This window comes from Phragmites australis, chromosome 2 (assembly GCF_958298935.1).
Source record: "Phragmites australis chromosome 2, lpPhrAust1.1, whole genome shotgun sequence".
NCBI lineage: Eukaryota > Viridiplantae > Streptophyta > Magnoliopsida > Poales > Poaceae > Phragmites > Phragmites australis.
The window spans coordinates 3,018,823-3,032,446 of NC_084922.1; the positions used below are offsets into that span (position 1 = coordinate 3,018,823).

The 13,624-nt window shown below is 43.0% G+C and overlaps 1 protein-coding gene and 1 pseudogene across 4 annotated transcripts; one reads left to right on the forward strand and one right to left on the reverse strand.

The window, feature by feature from the left end:
• The first annotated feature begins 548 nt into the window (after positions 1-548).
• Positions 549-6,927, forward strand: LOC133894180 (GPI ethanolamine phosphate transferase 3). Of its 4 annotated transcripts, none has more exons than XM_062334843.1 (21): positions 549-864; positions 961-995; positions 1,081-1,202; positions 1,343-1,432; positions 1,551-1,670; positions 1,776-1,859; positions 1,939-2,016; positions 2,164-2,289; positions 2,355-2,444; positions 3,040-3,075; positions 3,159-3,214; positions 3,377-3,524; positions 3,605-4,061; positions 4,155-4,246; positions 4,333-4,885; positions 4,971-5,109; positions 5,308-5,349; positions 5,453-5,621; positions 5,927-6,010; positions 6,122-6,237; positions 6,501-6,927. In XM_062334843.1, the coding sequence occupies exons 1-20, from the start codon at positions 626-628 to the stop codon at positions 6,215-6,217; spliced, it is 2,856 nt and encodes a 951-aa protein (XP_062190827.1). In that variant the 5' UTR covers positions 549-625; the 3' UTR covers positions 6,218-6,237; positions 6,501-6,927. The 4 variants fall into 4 exon arrangements, with proteins under 4 accessions (XP_062190827.1, XP_062190828.1, XP_062190826.1 ...); XM_062334844.1 differs by having other exon boundaries at positions 6,504-6,927; XM_062334842.1 differs by lacking the exon at positions 6,501-6,927 and having other exon boundaries at positions 6,122-6,468.
• A 47-nt stretch (positions 6,928-6,974) lies between these two features.
• LOC133894226 (probable glycerol-3-phosphate acyltransferase 3) lies at positions 6,975-11,396 on the reverse strand (annotated as a pseudogene).
• Between the last annotated feature and the right edge of the window lie 2,228 nt (positions 11,397-13,624).

Below are 13,624 nucleotides of genomic sequence, written 5' to 3' on the forward strand. Positions count from 1 at the left end.
TTGGTTCCTGTAAGAGTTTGGTACAGTTATATTATATAAGTAGTTAGAGTGAAATTATATTTATTAGAAAGAAAAATATTTAATTGATTGTATTTATTTAGATGGGTTAAATTGAGCTTCTATTTGGTTAACTGAATCTAAGTCTCTAGGAGCACATGTAAGAGTTGAGATTGTAATTGGTTACTTGTATGAAGATAATTTTATGATACTGATATGTGAGCCAGTCTGTATGAGCGGGTGCTGTATTCGTCGGATCAAGTTTCGAGCTTCACTCCTAGACTAGAATAAGATCGTATATTTGTATCTGTTAAGTCAAACTAAAACTGTAGATACGAACAATAAAAAATAACTGTCTATAAGATTATACGTATTCACCGGATCAGATTTCGGAATATTTGGGCAACCATCCCCTGTTTCTCGGGCTCTTGCCTCTAGGCGTACAATTTCAAAAAAAAGGTTAAATTATTAATGGGCCAAATATGGGCTTTCAGCCGTCCGCCGGGGCCAGGCCAAGACGTGTGGAGAAACAGGGCCGAGTCTTAACAAGCTGAGGCCCCTTCGGCCACCATCCATCGCCGCACCGTCCCTAACGCCCTGCCTCCCGCCAGATCGAAACCGGAGTCCGATGGCGGCGCCGGCGAGCCACCGCCACCGCCGCAGCTGGTGGCCGCTGCTGTTCGTCGCGATACTCGCCGTCCACTCTCTGGCTGTCTACTTCTTCACCCGCGGCTTTCTCCTCACCCGTACCGAGCTCGACCTCCACAGCCGCCGCGACGACCGCCCGCAGGACGTCTCCCCCGGGTGCGCCTCCTGGCCCCCACCTGCGGTCGACCGCCTCGTCGTCGTCGTCCTCGACGCGCTCAGGTGCGCCGCGCCTCTGCTCCCTCTCGGATCAGTCCCTCCTCCACGGCCCGGGTGCTGTTTCTGGCTGATGCAGCTGAGCAATTTGTTGTCTTGCAGGTTCGATTTCGTGGCCCCGAGTACCTTCTTTCAAGGTGGGTACCTCTGAGCAGAAAATTTATGATGTTGCAAGCTGGTAATAATTACTAGTGATTAGCTGACTCGTGAGATTTGCTGCAGAGAAGCAGCCGTGGATGGACAAGCTTCAGGTCTTGCAGCAGCTGGCTGCCGATGAAAAGACCTCTGCAAGGATCTTCAAAGCACTCGCTGATCCACCAACCACTAGTCTTCAGCGCCTTAAGGTGACCGTTACATTCGTAGTGGTAGCATTATATAGAGCTTCTCCTGAAAAAATTGTTATCTCATATGCAATGCGATGTGATCCGGAATGTTTGTAACTTTGTGTGGTCTACTTTAACTCGTTGCAAAATTCAACGCTCAGGCTCTCACCACGGGTGGTCTCCCTACCTTTATTGATGTCGGCAATAGCTTTGGTGCTCCTGCAATTGTGGAAGATAATATAATGTATCAGGTTCATCTCACCCCACATTCAATTTAGTATAGTCTTGGTTTAATTAATCAGTTTACATCTCATGCTGGACTGCTAGCCGTGATGGTGTTGTTTTGTTTGCTTTGTTGTGATCAATCAGTTGGTTAAAAATGGAAAGAGAGTAGTCATGATGGGGGACGATACATGGATACAGTTGTACCCTGAACACTTCAACAAGTCATTCCCGTACCCTTCTTTTAATGTTAAAGATCTTGACACAGTATGTCATCTCGTCACTACCAAATTGTTGTCCTTCCTCTTTGATGAGCTGTGTTTTTTGGCTTCCTTTTAATTTTCATGGAATTGTTAATCATGATTGTATCAGGTAGATAATGGTGTAATTGAGCACTTGCTTCCATCTTTGCATAAAAATGATTGGGATGTTCTTATTGCACATTTTCTTGGTGTGGTAAGTTATTATTCATTACCTGACCATTTTCATTCTTTTCTCTTTTGAACTAGAAACATGTGAGATCAACTTTCTTTAGGACCATGCAGGGCATATTTTTGGTGTTGACTCAAACCCAATGATCCAGAAGTTGGAGCAATACAATCAGATCCTGGAGGTCAGTTGTTTCATGCATAAATATATGATTTTGTGCTAATTTTCTTACAGCCAGTAGGAGGCATTTAGCATTACCTTATCTATGCTCTTCACATTCATTTTCCTAGCTTCTGAATGTCGTACAGCTCATTCTTATTTTCTTATATAGGGTGTTATTGCCACGTTGAGAAGTCTATCCAAACTTGGTGGCCCCCATGAGAATACTTTACTTTTAGTAATGGGCGATCATGGTCAAACCCTAAATGGTGACCATGGAGGGGGAACTGCAGAAGAGGTGATCTGATTTATGTTTTGCTGCTAAATACGCAACTATCACAACTAATCCAGTGTCGAATGTAGGTTGAAACATCGCTATTTGCATGGAGTCCAAAGACCCCACCAGATGCAGTCTTATCTGTTCTTGGTGAAAGTTCATGCAGGGTAGATCTGGTATATTCATCAATCTCATTTGCGCCTTCATGTTAAATTGAGTGTTGTTTTGATTTATGCCAATACAAAGGATTTTTGTGTAGGTGCCTACTTTGTACCTGTTTATTAGGTATTTTTTAACTAGGACTAATATTATAAATAATTATAAGCAATCTGCTTTACCTGAAACATATATTTTTTAGACACGTAAAATTATAATAGCACTCAGAACAGGTACTTCTATTTCTTTATTTAGTTCATTAGTGGTGCATTGGGCAGTAGCATCTAAATGCAATGATCTGAGTAGATTGCAATCTATTCTAATTAGGATTTGCATGGATGGAAAATATTATCAGCACATGCTTTCAGCCTTGTAGAAGCATAAGAGGGAGCTATCGCCCCTAAGTATTTAACTACTTTCCTAGTACTATCATTAATTCGACGGTATGGAAATTTAACGGCAGCAGCTTCGTATGTTGATATTTAGTTGCCAAGCTTAATAGATCATTTAATTGTAAGTTCAGATTTCTTGCTTGCTTGCTTTTATGTGTATTTGCAGCATCATGAATACTAATGGCACAATTCATTTCCTTTTCGTTGATGAATTACCATCCAGAATGGGAAAGAGGTGTGCGTCGGCACTATGGAGCAGGTCAAGGCCAATTGCACTCTCTCATGTGGATCAGTGGATGTTCAGTTTTATCATTGTCGCTTATTTTCTCTTCTTGGTTTCAGCTTGATTTTGCAGCAACTATATCAGCACTTCTTGGTATACCCTTTCCCTTTGGAAGGTGTGTGAGCTTTACTTAGTGCTGATTCCACGGTTCAGTTGTCCGTTACTGTTCCTCTTGTTTGACCCCCTTTTCCTCTTTACATGCTACTATTTCTACATCCTTCCATGATTGTTGAGCTCAATTCAATTGTTGCTAAATGATTATCCTGTTCCTTAATAGCATTGGACGTGTAAACCCAGACTTGTATGCCCTGAGTGCCGGGACTTGGGATAGTCAAAGGATGGGCACCGATGCTTGTATATCGCAGAATGATGTAGAAACATGGATGAGGAGATACGCTGAAGTTCTCTGTGTAAACTGTTGGCAGGTAATGTGAAGTTGCATTTCTAGTTGGGGTATTCCATCATTTTGTGGTTTCTTATCTGTGACCTTGAACTTCTCTTGTAGGTAAAGAGATACATCGAACAATATTCTGCTACTTCTGTTATTGGATTTCCATCAGAAGACCTGCAACATATCGCGGACCTGTACTCAAAAGCTCAGGCGAACTGGTCAGCTTCTCTGAGGATTACTTGTTCTTCAGAGACAGGAAGTCAAGAAGAATTGAGGGAGGGAAAAAGTTCAGTTCTGCAGTGGCAAATTGATGCATACACAAACTTCTTGCAGAGCTTTGCAAAGCTTGCTCGCTCTGCTTGGACAGAGTTTGATTTATGGTTGATGGGCATTGGTCTTTTACTTATGATACTGTCAGTTATCACTCAGGCATGTGCGCTTGTAAAGCTGAACACCATATGCCAACCCTCAGATCAGGAGCACGCCCATTCAAGGGTCATTCCAAAATTTTTCTTTGCTTTTAGTTTGGTTGCAATTCGAGCAGCTAGTTTCTTATCGAACAGCTATATATGTGAGTTTTGTCAGATGAACTAGTCTTACTGTACATGTCACACTTTAATTTCTGTATATCTGTTGATTGGTGAGATTGTTTTTTGTTACACAGTGGCAGAGGGCAGGGTTGCAAACTTTCTTTTGGCCACGAGTTGCATTGCCAGAGCGTGGTACTCAACCACGAAAGGGAAATTCAGCATAGAAGTTAGTATTCCTGTTCAAGTTTTCCTGTGCTTTTAAATTCTTTGGTGTAGCTATCCTCTGACATCCTTTAATCTATTGGTTTACAGACTTTTGTTTTTCTTCTTCTAAATATTTTCACACGGTTCGGAATTGAGGTTGGGATGTCAAAACAGTTGGCCGGGCCAACAATTTCAAAGGACCACCCTGTGAGCATTATCTGTAGAATTTTTGGTGTCAGTTCCTGCAACATCCTCTTGGAGCTATTCCCCATCATATCTCTAGCCTTAGTGGCTTACATTATATTAAAGTGCATATCCTATGCAATCTGTCAGAGGTTCTTGAAGTACTTTGTTTTGTCTGGAACGATCTTGAGTTACATATTGATAGCATATCATTGGGCTTCAGGAAGTACTTTGTTTTCTCATATTGGAACTATTCAAGAGTTTGGAAGAAGTTTAGCTCCTCGCTTTGTTTATGCTATTGGAGGTCTATCACTAGCTATTTCTGCACTTTATCGGATGTTTGACCGAACTGATTATTTGAAGATGAACACAAGGATAACTAATTTATCAGCTGCCATGCTATGTTCTTGGAGCCCAACTATCTTGATCTTGTTGGGAAAGCAAGGCCCGTTTGTGGCATTAATTTGCATGACAGGAGGTACTGTGCAAAAATTTGCACTCTATTCTCAATTTGAAAAATTACTACCACTCAATTTTTCCGTTGCCGTCCTCTATTTTTGCAGCTTGGTGCATCACAAAGCTACAACAGAAACATCAGAGAGAGTCGAAACTTGACATTCCTATACTCTGTGTTGCTGACCCTGTTTCGGTGATTCAGTGGAGCCTTCTTGCAGTTTGTCTATTTTATCTGACAGGCCACTGGTAAATTCCTTGCTGTTTTCATGTGATTTTACTTTCTATGAACGTAATGTTAAAATGCACATTATCTCTATGTACGGATTATGTTGACTGATATGAGAGAGTAAATTTATCATTGTCTATGCTAATATGCATATCGGAGGGAGATTCTGATTTAAGCTGATATTGATGGGTTGGACTCATATAAAAAGTACATTTCAGGTGTACATTCGATGGTCTCCGATATGGTGCAGCTTTCATCGGGTAAGTGTGATTGTGTTCCAATTAACACTGTCGAGACTGCAAGAAAAAAAACTACTCCTTGCATTGCATGTACTGATGTTTGCTATAATGCTTCATTACACAGTTTTGATCATTTCCATATCATTCGACAAGGCCTTCTGCTTTCCATTGACACCTTTGGTGTTTCTCACATCCTGCCAATTCTTAGCCTTCCATTTATTGCCATGGTGTGGTGCAATACTGCATCCAAGGATAACAAGGTGAAGAATGGCATTATCAACAGTCTAACACAGGTACTCGCAATCAAGGAAAATCTTTATTTTCTGGGAGTAGTTTGACGATACAAATTCAGTGGCTAAATACATATTCCACTTCCACCTACATGCATATTTATGCAAGATTCAAATATACTTCCAATAACATAGGCACTACCATATTGAATAACTGAACAAAAATTATTTTGGAGGTCCCTAATATTTACTCTGTACTGTAATAGAGTATTTATGCATTGTGGAGCTTTTCTTGTGGATCTAAACCTATTGTCTGGTTCTTCGCTCAGTGATCCACATCACATCTAATATTTCTTTGTCAAAATTAGGTGCTTTTGATGTATGGTTTAATAACATCAATTACTGCAACACTGACAATCATATGTGTCACTATTCAAAGGCGTCACTTGATGGTAATTACCACTCCCATCTTACGAGCATATATACCTAGCTTCAAGTATTTCTGCTTTGTAGTCCTTATGTCACTCTTGATTTGACACGGCCTTTATCAATCAAACTTGCAGGTTTGGGGTTTGTTTGCCCCAAAATATGTATTCGATGCGATTGGACTTCTCCTAACGGACCTATTAATTTGTTTGGCATCTCTCTACTATAGCTGATGTTGCTTTTGCTTCTCGAGGTACATTGCCTAGAGCTGTTCTTTTTTATGACTTTTATTGTGAATGGAGTAAAACCATATAGGTGAAGTGTAATTCATTCATAGAGTTTTGCTTGTTTTCGTTTGAGTATGAGATTTTTCCGTGTGATGAACAACTAAGCAGGAAAGATGCAGTCAGAATTTGTTTTCCCCCACAAATATCCACCCTTTGACAAAGATGAATGCATGAATCATGCGAACTGAGCTGAATAACTGTGTGATATTTGTCTTTTCTTATTGCACAGAAGATAGCAATGGCAAGAGCGTGCCATCATTGTAGTGCTTCTTTTTAGATGGAATAAGACTTATGTTAGCCCGATGGTGCTGCTAAATTTTGGGCAATCAGATCCTGAACACAAACTGATAGACTGACCAGCAAAGGTTCAAGCTTCCGCAGGACGCACACCCAAGCGCATGCGCGCCACCTCGTTACATTCTCTAGGATTGAACTGAACACGAGTACTAATAAAATTCAAATGCAGCAAATTCTATAGATAACAGATTAGACCTCCAGTCGGAGAACCATCAATGTAGTACTGAGTTATCTTTTGTGGCAAAATTCAAAACCATCCTCAAAACTGGCATTGAGGGGGTTATTTACATGGGTTCGATATGTGTTCCCCTACGTTTTTGTTGAGCTTGTAAATGGATTGATTTCTACGTTATTGTCGCGATGGCTACTCAAGAAGTTCGAATTTGCAACGCTATGCACTCTTACAGGCTTTAAAAATATATTTTGCATACACCATTGTACCATGAGAGAGAGGTCTTTGGCCGCTCACATGAAAACACATAATATATACCAGTAGGGTATTTATATATGATACTCAGACAACGTCAGTGCTTGTTTTGGGCGCGGCCGGGACGACGCCTTCGTTACCGGCGAGCATCATGTATTTGTCCTTCCTGCTCAGTCCGGTGAGCTCGAACCCGAGCGCCTTGCCGAGCTCGCGCTGCACCTGGTTCGCCACGTCGATGCTGTCGCTGCGGCCGCCGTTCTCCACGGGCGCGGCCGTGGCGTGCTGCAAGAACTCGACCCGGTACGCTGGCCTCGGATTCATCAGGAAGTACAACGGGTCCATCCACTTGGTCCCCGGCTTCGTGGACGTGCCGTAGAACATGTTGACGCGCGTGTCCAGCGCGACGGGGTTCACGTCGACGCCGAGCTCGGCGAAGAGAGGGCTGAACCGGAGCAGGTACTCCTCCCGGCACGTCGTCCCCTCGGGGCACACCACCAGGTCGCCGCGCGCCAGCAGCGCCACCATGTTGCGCTGGTCCTTCTCCCGGTCCCGCGTCAGCCGCGCCGTCCGGATCGGCGAGATCATCTCGGACACCGGGCTCAGGCTGTACGTCACCGCGGTGAGCGGCTTCTGGAGCGCCGCGGCCACGATGATCGGGTCCAGGAGCGTGCGGTGGTTGCAGACGTAGAGCCGGTTGCCGCCGCTCTGGCCTTTGCGCTCGCCCGGCACGTGGCCGGTCACGAGGCGGTAGTTCATGCCGGTGAGCGCGCCCACGGGGAAGCAGACGCTGTACGGGAGGAAGGAGAAGGCGATGGTGCGGAAGGCGGCGAGCGTGATGCCGAAGGGGAGGAAGGTGTACATGGCGAGGGCGGCGGGCGGCGTCGGCGCGAAGGCGAGGCGGCCGTCGTGGAAGATGAGGGGCCTTGGGTACTTGTCCCGCGGCAGCGGTCGCCATCCCCGCGTGTCAGCCTCGCTCACAGCGAAAGTTTCCTGCAGGGATAGAACATGCACGTTGTACGTAGTGTCAAAGGGCGCTGGCTGTGCCGTCGTGAGGATCACAACGGTGTTAGTTAACTGCACTTGTCCAAAATTCCAAAGACATGAGTCTAAAATTAATTTTTTTTATTGATTCGGTGAGGAAATTTTTTGTACTCGTATGTTCATGGATCTATATATACTATGCCATTGATATGTGCACCTAGGACTTAGATGTGAATCCTACAGCAAGTGGCATGCTGTAAAACATGTACTTCATGGTGTATAGTGGATTTTTCTCAATTTTATCGAATGTCTTTGAGGAGATAAGGCATGAACAATACTTAGATACTTAAAGAAAAAAAGTGTTAAACACCTATATAAAAATTATAGTTTCTAATACTTAACAAAGACTACAAGTACTTAAATATAGTTAACTATCTTATTAATATTAATATAAGCAGCGGTGCTAAAATAAACACCTCGTCCTCTGTTTATGCATATGTGCTACTGCAGTTAAAAAAATCAATTTTTTCTATAAGCACCTCTTCTTAAACATCCTATTGTACATGCTCTAACTTTATCCAGGTGGAGTATTAAGTAGCACTAGCTTCCGTACATGCTCTTTCGAAATGCGGAAAACGGGATTATGTAGGGTTCATTCTACGTACGGACTGGTGGTGGTGAGGCTGTTTAACCTCCTTATATATCCAGCTTCTTCTCTTGTTTTGCTCGAGCTTCGGCCATTTTTTTAAAAAGAAAGTAACATATTATTTATATCTGGGGATGTGTAAAAATCCTCCAAGGGCAAAAGGGCATCTCCGTAAGGGTCGGGCAATTACTGTCTCCAAATTCCTGTATTTTTTCTACATATATATGAGTATATGTATGAAGCACCCAAGCAACATCTATTATATATTCTTAAGAAAATACTCTGTAAAAATTTACCCTGTACTATTGAAAGATGCCTGACTGGGAAATGCCATCACGTATGAGGCTGACAAGTGGGCCTTGGAGCCACATGATGTCATTGTCACACTATGATGTTTTCCAAGTCAAGTGACCTTAATTTCAAAGTCAAGCAATTTTCACACCAACCAAACCCCTATAGTTTTCGCAAGAACGTTGTGTTCATGATATCAATATATGTCGGGCCAAAATCGATCATCATCTACAGAAAACATAGTAGGCGTGCCACTATTTTACAATGCGTACTGACGATGCACAATGATCGATAGATTTTGACATATGGTGCTATGACGCTTATTTAGGCCAACCAAGCATGCATATGCATAGGAACAGAGTTAGACCTGACTTAAAGACCTGGACCATGTCTAAGGCCGAATATGGATCGAATACGGGCTATGACCTCGGCCACGGCTCCTGGTGTTCCAGTGGGAGCTCCACCCCTGCATATGCATGCACACAGGCTGCCAACACCTCAAGTACGTCAACCAGCACGCAGCTGCAACCGCCGACCTTACTAATATGCTTAAAAATGGCCTTTGACAGTTAACTATGCGCGGCAAAAACGTCAAAGGAAGATCACTGACGTGGCTACAGTTTGTTGCACGTCGATTGGGTACTGCTGTCAACCATGAGCGAAAAGCATTCTATCTTGAAAAGACCTGGAAATACAAATGCGGTTACGTGTACGATTTCTTGGCATGCTCGATGTTGCTCAGCTAAAAATCTTTCAAGCTTTTCAATAATTAAGTTCAAATAAATAGAATGTCTGTGATTCCTCCTGTTAATAAAAAATACAAGAGCATCCAACTCCCAACCGTTCCTACACCGCCACCACGTACACACACTGCTCCACCCTTGCCTCTCGCCACAACTAGAGCTAGCGTTGCCAGTTGCCACTGACGTGTCGCTGCCTCCTGCTTTCAATTCACTTCATCCACAACCACATGACACAAGACAAAAATTCCACTACAACATGCATGTGGACTTATGATTTATGAGGATCATTTATTTATATTAAGATTCTTGTAAAAGTGGTAGGTAAAAAAATTCATAAAATAAGTAAGTATCAAGTAACAAATATAAACAGTCAAGATAGATGGTATGTGAAAAATTGTATTTCCCTAGTCTCTGGCCACTTCACCTCACCATTTGGGACTCGTTGTTGCCCTCAGCACTCTGCACCTCCTGACACCCTTCCTCTTCGAGAGCCTATGGTTGGCAACGCTGCCGCCACTGATGAGTCGATTCTACCATCCAATACGAAGCAACCACTATCCACCAAAAAGCCTGACGCAAGTGAACCATAACCCTAACTAGTGAACCGTCGGCCAACAATACTCACCAAAACAACGCTCAAGACGAAGAATAAGAAGGTGAGGGAGCACGAATAATATTAAAGCTCATCCAACAATGAGAAAGGCAGTGGGAGTCTCAAAATTTTTAGCTGAGTGGTGTATAGCAACGTAATGTATATATGACATATTGTAACGCCGTATATGTGGAAAGATTGAGGTTAATTTTGTTTTCCTTTTGACGAACAACAGCTCAAATAATCAAACTAAAGTAGCGGGGATTAATAAGATTATGAGAGTAAGCAGCGTATGCTCTCACCTTGCAATAGTAAGGAGAGAAAAGGTAGTGCACCCTACCGCTGCTCGCCGCTCCGACGAGCCCCACGGTGCCGTTGTCCTTCTTTCCCGGCGCCGCCTCCACCTCACCGCCTAACAGGGCTCGGAGCCTCTTTGCCGACATCTCGGTTGCGTCCTCCTCGCTCACCAGCCCGGCGAAGACCCCGCCGACGGACCTCACCTCAAGCCCCACGACGGCGTCTACGCCGACGTATTCCCTCAAGAACCCGTCCACCATCACCCTGGGGAACGTCGCGCTCACCGCCACCACCCGCGCCGCCGCCTGCACCGCCGCCACGCCCTCGGCCGCTGCGGCTTCCAGGAAGAACTTGGGCAACACCGCCCTGCCGACCCTGGCCACCTCCTTCTCCTCCAGCCCGACGAGCGCCACCTTGGCCATGGCTCGCGCCCTCGCGCCGTCACCGAGGAGGCACAACAGCGGGTATAGCAGAAGCAGGAGCAGGCCCCGGAGGAACCCACCGGCCTCGACGGCAACGAGCATGAAGTACGGGAAGGCGGACACCGGCGGCCGCAGGATCCACGCCTCCACGTCGATCACCAAGGTCCGGCCATGCAGCTTGTCCAGCGGCGTCGGTGGGGAGCTCGGCTTCGTCACTGCCATGCATCCTGCCGCGGTGGTGCCGGCCGGCGAGCTTCCGCAGAGGAGGCAGAACAAGGCGAGGAATGGCTTGGACAATGATGAAGGCTTCATGGCTGGGTAGCTACCTCTTGCACTCGCGCGCCCTAGTCTCTGTCGAGGTGTTGCACGTAGTTGTCTTCTCCTCTTGCTTCGATGGGCGTTTGCATCTGCTCAGGAGCCACAAAAGTGCAGGGCTGGGCTATTTATAGCTGGAGTTACACGGTTCAGAATTTTTCCATCTTGGTTAGCTCACTTCAAATCCAATTTTATTTTTTCTTTAATTCTAAATCTGTGCTGTTTAAACATTCGTAAATTTGACCATTATTACGGTGTTTACAAAGACATCTTGTGTGTTGTTGTGATATGAATATGACCTTGGTATTGCCAGATTCATGTGAAGTAGTATAACGTCGTAATATCTAATGAATTTTGGGATCCACAGCATGCTGTGATGAAACAATATGATTGGTACTGGCCTTATCGCGTAGAGACGGTGTCAACGTCCAAAACAACCTGTATTAGGAGTTCTAGGCTGCTAGCGCGCGTGCTCTGGAGCAATTATATTTAAGCGCTTGGATGTACGCACTAACCGACTACATACGGCAAAGATGATGGCGTATAAGCTAGACTACAATAACTGCTAATAGTTCATGATATTTTCTGTTTGCCAAATGTGAAATGCCAAGTGATATCGATGGTACGTAAGTATATAGGTTCTTGCGATTGGCTGACTGCCAAATGTGAAATGCCAAGTGAATGTGATAATGTGAGATCTGGTCAAGACTCAAGAGTGGGGAAGGAGAGAACTAGAGAAGCAGGATATTAATGGCGGATCGATGTAGTTCGTTGGTCACCGTTGCCAATTATAATTCGTTGATCTCGCCTTTACGCAGTAATAATATGGTTGTGTATAAACCGAATATGCAACCGTTTTTTCTGCAATGCTAGTTACGTTGATTAGTGCCACACAAACGGCGTCGGCCGCGATGCATATGCGTGGGGTCTCTCCCGTATGAAGATTAATAAGAAACGGCTGCGTCATGACTTATTCCAAGGCGAAATTCTCACGGGTCGCTGCACACGTATGGTTTATCAGAGCTATTTATTTATATTAAGATTCGTATTGAAAAAATAGGTAAAAAAATTATAAAATAAATAAAAAATTAATAGATAAATAAATATATAAGAGATAAATAGAAATTGACGACTAAGATAAATTATAAGTCCACAAGTCTACAGGTCCTAAATTATTCACTTATACTTTTTTCGTTTAGAAATAATATGCATATTTTTTTAAGCTCCGTCTTTGAAGTTGAATTTTGACTAAGATTTTACAATAAAATACATCATTTATAGTTACAAAACGTATATAGTGTGAAATCATTTTTAATTATGAATATAGTTTTATAATTTTTATACACTAAATATTCTCACAATTTGATTAAATGTTAATCAAAATTAGTAAAATTAACTTTAAAAAAATAGGGCTACTATTCTGGACGAAGAGAACAGTTATAAATATCTAGAGCCAACTGAGTTACGACCAGAAACAGTGGCAGGTTGTGATCCCATAAACACATCTGTAGATTTTTTTAAATAATATTATTTTATTAGAAAATTGTAAAAAATAGCTAAATTAAAAATTAGAATAGGTACCTATCGGTACTCAAAATACCAATAAAGAACCTGTCGGTATTCCGCATATCGACAGACTATGTGATACTGAGTCCGGAGGCCTGTCAGCATGCGGAATGCGGACCAAAGGCCTGTCGGTATTTCACGTATCGACAGACATCCGGGTAGACACCGACAAGGGTGTCGCGGTGGCGGATAGCCGACAAGGCTGTCCTCAAATAGAATGCCAACAGGACTGTCGATACTCTAATTGCCGACAGCTATCTTTTTTAATTAATTTTTATTAATAATTAGGAGAATATAATGTATTTATTAAAGAGCAGTCCTCCAGTGCAAGTTCCCTTTAAGCTATTTTTATTAATAATTAGGAGAATATTATGTATTTAATTAGACACTGGCAGAACTCAATGTGGATCCTATAAAAGAAGTTAAAAAAGTTGTCCAAACGGCATCACATAGTAGCTCATTTTTGCTAATATTGATTTGATGGAATTTTGTCGATATTTATTTATTTAGTTGATGTAAAATTGTGTGAGTAATGTTTTAGTGAAGTAGCATTGGGAGGATACAAAATCTAAATTTTCGAACAATAATAGTTATGAAACATAATTATCATAGTATCCGATATGGAGGTTACATACGCTAGTAAATATTTCATGGGACATGAGGTTTATTGTCGCTGAGTGAATGGACCATAACCATAAAGAAATGATGATAATAAATGTTGGCATATACGGTACGCCTAAAGATTAACCAATAGCGTGCTATTGGTGTACCTAACA